At 42.3% G+C, this 6,898-nt stretch overlaps 2 protein-coding genes across 5 annotated transcripts in view; both read left to right on the top strand.

Moving 5' to 3' along the window:
• Window positions 1-1,707, top strand: part of LOC103519920 (hepatic lectin-like) — a 2,211-nt gene extending 504 nt beyond the window's left edge. Inside the window, exons 2-3 of the mRNA XM_017448349.2 lie at window positions 685-759; window positions 819-1,707. Of these exons, the coding sequence (XP_017303838.1) occupies window positions 685-759; window positions 819-1,015 (272 nt within the window). The 3' untranslated portion in view covers window positions 1,016-1,707. The remainder of the gene's footprint in view (window positions 1-684; window positions 760-818) is intronic.
• Window positions 1,708-2,901: 1,194 nt separating this feature from the next.
• The window catches only part of LOC103519919 (sulfotransferase 4A1), a 12,027-nt gene continuing 8,030 nt past the window's right edge, over window positions 2,902-6,898 (top strand). For 3 of the 4 annotated variants that reach the window (XM_026831228.1, XM_026831227.1, XM_026831225.1), the window contains exons 1-3: window positions 2,902-3,226; window positions 3,907-4,049; window positions 6,359-6,557. In XM_026831228.1, coding sequence (XP_026687029.1) covers window positions 3,050-3,226; window positions 3,907-4,049; window positions 6,359-6,557 — 519 coding nt within the window. In that variant the 5' untranslated portion in view covers window positions 2,902-3,049. Of the gene's footprint in view, window positions 3,227-3,906; window positions 4,050-6,190; window positions 6,313-6,358; window positions 6,558-6,898 lie in introns of all 4 variants that reach the window. The other variant, XM_026831226.1, reaches the window with a different exon arrangement.

The following is a 6,898-nucleotide window of genomic DNA, read 5'->3' as shown; positions in this document are numbered from 1 at the left end:
TAGGTTTGGACCAGCTGGTATATATAGTTTAATTTCCAGAAAAAATGTCCTTGTGCCTTTTTACCCACACGTTTAACAACAGTCTCTTTGGTAATTTCGGTTTTTAGGTTTTTTTTGACAAATACCCCCCTAAAAAAAGTGTAACAAGGAATGGTGTTTACTCGAGACTAAGGAGCCTTTTAAACAGTCTCTGCTGGTACTGGAGTTTCGCTCCTTTCAAATCTATTGTGAAGTTCAGGGCTAAGTAATTCTGCGCAAAATCGCAGTGGACAGTGAGCGAGCGAGCGAGCCAGACAGACAGACAGACAGGGGTATCTTCCTGAATAGGTTTGGACCAGCTGGATAATAGAGAGAGAAAAGGGGAGCGAGGAGGCAACGACACCGAAGCGAATACAATAGTCCGTCCCTTATACCTTTTTATTACTATTGTAATAATAAAGGAAGGACGGACTAAAAACGGCTTGACCGATTTTGATGAAATTTTTTGTGGTTGTTGAGAAGAGTACTGAGGGTGACATAGGCTATTTAATTTTGTCATATTCTATCCCGATTCAAAATGGCAGCACCTCAAAGTTATGACTCTTATTCCACGCTGATCCCGTACAAAGGACGGGTCAACCACTAGTTTAATTCTATTCTCTCTAATATTCTAATCAACTGAATTGAATTCTATTCTATCCGCAGGTCTCGGACACGAGCACTTCTGGATCTCCGGTACCGACCAAGCAGAGGAGGGTACCTTCTTCTGGATGGCAACCGGTAAGCCCATCACGTTTACCAATTGGAACGCTGGGGAACCAAACAACTTCCGTTACGAGAACGGGGTACCTTCTTCTGGATGGCAACCGGTAAGCCGATCACCTTTACCAATTGGAACGCTGGGGAACCAAACAACTTCCGTTACGAGAACGGTGAGGAGGAACATTGTCTCGAGTTGTGGAACAGAGATGGCAAGGGGATGAAGTGGAATGATTCGCCCTGCTCGTTCGAGACGTACTTCGTGTGTGAGCTGTGAACGGGGCCTTGGCGATTGTGTGAACGGGGCCTTTGCGAATTTGTGAACGGAGCCTTTGTAATTTTGTAAACGGACCCTTTGCGATTTTGTAAACGGAGCCTTGCCGATTTTGTGAACAAGGCCGAATAACTTCAGTTTTTGGGTGCAATAGTCCTACATACTGGACTCCGCACACATCAATTTCGTCAGAAAAGACCCCCACTTCAATGTAATAATTATAATGTGAACGCAGCCTTTACGATTTTGTTAACGGGCCTCTGTTGATTTGTAAATGCTGCCAGAGCTAGTCCACTAATGGTTGGGGTCACAATGTGAGTTTAAAGGTTTAAACTCAGTTTAAGTTTTAATCTTGGATTAGGCAACCTTATTGGCTGATATAATTTTGGATTTTTTTTTTTTATTATTTTTTTAATCAAGCAATTAGATTGTTTAACCTGAGAGTTTATCTTAAACCGAGTTTATATTCACATTGTGTGGACACGGCCATTATAAATTCCCGGCAAAATGACAGATAATCTGAGTATTGTATGATCTTATGACACTTTTCCTACAAATATAGCAATATGTCACTTGAAATACATTACGAATCCTGTTTATATCCTGTTTTTGGTGCGAGAAATTTCGATGAGAGTGAGGAGGTTGGAGGAAGAATTTGAGATTGATTGAGTGTGAGGACGGAGCAGGAATGGTACAGTTGGAGAATTGAAAAACAGAATATCTCGAGAACGGTAAGAGCTAGAGACTTGAAATTTGGCATGCAGCTGTCAAATGTGACAAGGATGCAACACGAAACTTCTGGTTAAGATAGGTGCTGATGCGGTTGGCGGTATTTTGACCGTTTTATGGCGGTTTTCGACCGTTTTTGGCGGTTTTCAGCTATACCGACTAAACGGTTAGAGATGTTGTAAAAGTTACAATAGAACATCCAAATAAGCATCATTAAATAGGATAAGGAAAGTCGTGTGATGTTCACACCAGATTTTTTTTTTAATGTTGCTCTATAGATTTTTGGTCTAGCGTTTGATCTCGCGTTTCTTGGGGTGCGGCACCTCCCTCAATAAATCAATGAAATCCTGCATACGCGGGCCTGATGGGTGTAGAGTTCTAGAGTTACATACATAGGTACTACTGATTATGGGAGCAATGTTTGTATAGATAGTTGTCACTGTGAAGTGTATAGATTTCACTTTCTGATTTTACTCGGCTATCAACCTGGCCAGAGGTGTGGCGATAACACCTTACTGGTTCCCGATGGATCACTGAAGTTCAGGAACGTTGAGCGTGGTTGGTATCCGAATGGGTGACCATATGGGCAATAGTTGTTGCTGGCTTTTCCCGGCCCAACTCAGGCTGGGTGTGGTTAGTGTGGGGAGATGGGTAGTTTTGTAGCCAAACGGAGGGTGAAACCACACCGTCATTAAAAACCCCTTTACTCCACAGCAGTATAGGCTACTACTATTATTGTGGTGAAATTCTCAAACTATATTAAAGATAAAATTCCATGCCTCGGATGGTATTGAACCCACGCTCTCCTGTTTACCAGGCGAGCGTCTTGACCACTACACCACACCAAGGCAGGTCCTGTGTAGTGGAATTTTCAGGAGATTTCATTGATTTTACGAATACACCACTGGAGTTCAGGATTTAAGGAGTAAAATCTCCATTCTTCAGATAGTGATCACTGATCATGATCAACAATTGAAAGAAATTAAAGAATTGAATAGAATGAACGAATCTTACGCCTGATAGGTACAATGTAAACAAACTGAATTACGGCATTATCAGTAAGTATAGGTAATTATACTTATCATTAGGTAATACACCACGTACAGAAGCCTGGATTCTGACAGTTAATTCTGCAGTTCTGCAGTTACTATCAGTTAATGTAGTCAGTAACCATCTTGCTTGTCAGTCGAAAAGGACTCAAACACCTAACCAAATTGTGATTTTATCATCGATTTGCTAAAGATATAATAATTTACTTATTAGATATAATTAATTAAATAATTATTGATTTATTATCACTAGATAATTATGAATAACAACATCACCAAGTTCCCCTACAAGGTATCCCCCCTGGATCCCAAACAAAACGCACAGCTCCGTCAACATTTCAAAGGAGAGAGCAGCCATTTTGTTCAGGTCGGACCGGAGCGATATCTATTTCCGTCCAAATATGAAAGCGACGCTGAGAAAATCTACAACTTTCCGGTAAGCTCATTGTCTTTTCGGTAGGTCCGAGATTTTGATTCCCGACCGAGGCGAAATTTATAATGTTCGTTCTCGGTATGAGTGACTTTCTTCTATCCTATCCTCATTCTCTGAGAAATGGGTGAGAAAGTGGAGATAAAAACAAAAGATGTAAGTCCCAATAAGTCTTACATAGTCTTCCGCCCCTCCCTTCGAGACGATCTTCGTTGTTACAGTTGTTATCAGTCCTCTTTTTTTTTAAATGTTCTTTAATTGCAAACAATTGTTTAATTGAATTTGATTCAAGTTGAAGGGAAGTAGGGGAGAAAAGTTGAGTTGAAAATGCTGAAAACCCAGCACTAACCTCTATTTCGTGTTAATATAGGTCGGGCGGTTCTTCAAACTTTTTTTTTTGAAGAGGTTTGTCAGAGAGAACTTTAACTGCTATGGTCTTATCGTCCCGAAATCGAAGAGAGAAGGAAGACAGGATAGGAGAAAGCCAGCCGTTCCGAGAACGATCATTATCCCAGCAGGATAAAATCCGCCCCGGGCGGGAATCGAACCCGCGGCCTAGCGCTTACAAGGCAGACACGCTACCAACTAAGCCAACTAGGCTGGCTGGCACTTCGAACTCTTCACATTCGCACGCCTTCCGGCGCGCTTGATATCAGGAAATTAATCCTTATCCTACTCCGTTTCAGGTGCGACCAGACGATGTATGGGTGGTGACATTTCCTCGTTCTGGTACCACTTGGACTCAGGAACTGGTCTGGTTGATCGCCAATGGGTTAAACTATGAGGAGGCTCGTACCACGCCTCTAACAGAGAGGTTCCCTTTCCTAGAGTAAGTCCTGGAAAAATTGGACAGTATTAAAAGCAGAAAAGAACCATCCAAAAAGGGAAATCGCCTTAATGTATGGTTCTTTTTTGCTTAGTTTCCTTATCCTATAGGAAGGAAAGTAATGTAATCGGGTCAAATTTTCGATGGTCAGTTTTTAGTGCCAAAACACGTTTTGAGGTCCGGTCCCTAGTTTCCCTAGTTAAATCCCAAGTTTCAGCCATTGGTCCGTGTGTCTGTCCTTCTGTCTGTCTGTAAACAAAATATCTCGAGAACGGTAAGAGCTAGAGACTTGAAATTTGGTATGTAGTCCACAAATGTGACAAGGATGCAACACAAAACTTCTGGTTAAGATAGGTGCTGCGGTTGGCGGTATTTTGACCGTTTTTTGGCGGTTTTCAGCTATACTGACTAAACGGTTAGAGATGTTGTAAAAGTTACAATAGAACATCCAAATAAGCATCATTAAATAGGATAAGAAAAGTCGTGTGATGTTCACACCAGATATATATATATTTTTTTGAATGTTGCTCTATAGATTTTTGGTCTAGCGTTTGATCTCGCGTTTCTTGTGGGGTGCGGCACCCCCCTCCTCAATAAATCAATGAAATCCTGCATAATACGCAGGCCTGATGGGTGTAGAGTTCTAGAGATCCTTACATAGGTACTACTGATTATGGGAGCAATGTTTGTATTGTTTGTATATTATAGTAGGTAGTTCTGTCACTGTGAAGTGTATAGCTTTCACTTTCTGATTTTACTCGGCTATCAACCTGGCCAGAGGTGTGGCGATAACACCTTACTGGTTCCTGATGGATCACTGAAGTTCAGGAAGGTTGAGCGTGGTTGGTATCCGAATGGGTGACCGACCATATGGGCAATAGTTGTTGCTGGCTTTTCCCGGCCCAACTCAGGCTGGGTGTGGTTAATAAATGTAAAAGGTCGAAAATTTAATTTTTATTTTCCGTTCTAATGAAAGAGTTCAAATATATGTGACGTCAGACTTTACGCAGTTGTTTTTTTCGTCCGTTAGGTAGCGCCACTATGCAAGCGCGCTAGCGGAGGAGCAAAAAGAGCTGCGCAGAAACATATGCGCACAAACACACTAATGCCTTGCCTGCGAGCCCCGGGCGGGAATCGAACCCGCGGCCTAGCGCTTACAAGGCAGACACGCTACCAACTAAGCTAACTAGGCTGGCTGGCACTTCGAACTCTTCACGTTCGCACGCCTCCCGGCGTTTCGGCGCGCTTGATATCAGGAAATTAATCCTTATCCTACTCCGTTTCAGGTGCGACCAGACGATGTATGGGTGGTGACATTTCCTCGTTCTGGTACCACTTGGACTCAGGAACTGGTCTGGTTGATCGCCAATGGGTTAAACTATGAGGAGGCTCGTACCACGCCTCTAACAGAGAGGTTCCCTTTCCTAGAGTAAGTCCTGGAAAAATTGGACAGTATTAAAAGCAGAAAAGAACCATCCATAAAGGGGAATCGCCTTAATGTATGGTTCTTTTTTGCTTAACTGGTTGATCGCCAATGGGTTAAACTATGAGGAGGCTCGTACCGTGCCTCTAACAGAGAGGTTCCCTTTCCTAGAGTAAGTCCTGGAATAATTGGACAGTATTAAAAGCAGAAAAGAACCATCCATAAAGGGGAATTGCCTTAATGTATGGTTCTTTTTTGCTTAATAATGTCCCATTAAATTAAAAAGAAAATCGATAAAAGCTAAATTATCTAAGAAAGTGTGCAATTTATTGCCGAACACTGGTGCCTGGCCGACTACTGGTACGTTTGTTTGTTTTGTTTTTCGTTTTTTTTTTTTTTTAAATTTATTTCCATTGTTTCCTTTAGTGGAGTAGGCGGATTTCTTTTCCATCGCATTCGCCAGTGTCCAGGGCGGATTTCATCCCGAAGGAATAAGGTTCGTTCTCGGATCGGCTATGGCTTTCTCCTATCCTGTCTTGTCTTCCTTCACTGTAGGAATCTGTGCCAGCATACTCCATGATCTGCTCCATGAAGCTCATGCGGGGCCTTCCTCTTCCTTGTCTTCCTTCTCTTCTTGTTTCAATGATGTTGAGTTGTTGACTCAAAACTATAAAAAAAAAAAAAATCCATCGTATTCACCGTATCATCCACCGATTTCCAGATTCAACGTTTTCGTCGACAACGTCCGACTAACCGAATTCCGCGCGGAAAACTCGGGTAACTTGGAACATCAGGAGATTATCGACTTCATTGCTACTCCCCAATATGAAAAACTGAGAGGCCAATAAAAAAATCCATCGTATTCACCGTATCATCCACCGATTTCCAGATTCAACGTTTTCGTCGACAACGTCCGACTGGCCGAATTCCGCGCGGAAAACTCGGGTAACTTGGAACATCAGGAGATTATCGACTCCATTGCTACTCCCCAATATGAACAACTGAGAGAATGTACAGGGAGGAGGTTTATCAAGACACACATACCCCTCAGTCTCCTGCCACCTGACTTGATGACTAGTGGCGCTAAGGTGAGAGAAATTGGTACTAGGTAAGTTTCACAAACAATTTACTAATAAATGGAAAGACTAAAGATCAAAGCTGACCTAGTTAGCTCGGAATCTCGGAGGGTAGAGTGCTAGGTCGCAGGTTCGATTTCCGCCCGCGGCGGACTTTATCCTGAACGGATAATGTTCGTTCTCGGAACGGCTGGTTTTCTCATGTCTTGTCTTCCTTCTCTCTTCGCTTTAGGGACAATGAGACCTTGACCCTTACAGTTCCCTCTCTCAAACGTCTAAAAAAAAAAAAAATATCCCTTATCAGTTGTTATACAGTGATTTTTTGAGTTGTTGTTGTTGTTATTGTTAGATCG

Source organism: Diaphorina citri, unplaced genomic scaffold, assembly GCF_000475195.1.
Source record: "Diaphorina citri unplaced genomic scaffold, Diaci psyllid genome assembly version 1.1 scaffold3034, whole genome shotgun sequence".
NCBI lineage: Eukaryota > Metazoa > Arthropoda > Insecta > Hemiptera > Psyllidae > Diaphorina > Diaphorina citri.
The sequence above is the reverse complement of the archived record's forward strand: the minus strand, read 5'-3'. Positions and strand labels throughout refer to the sequence as shown.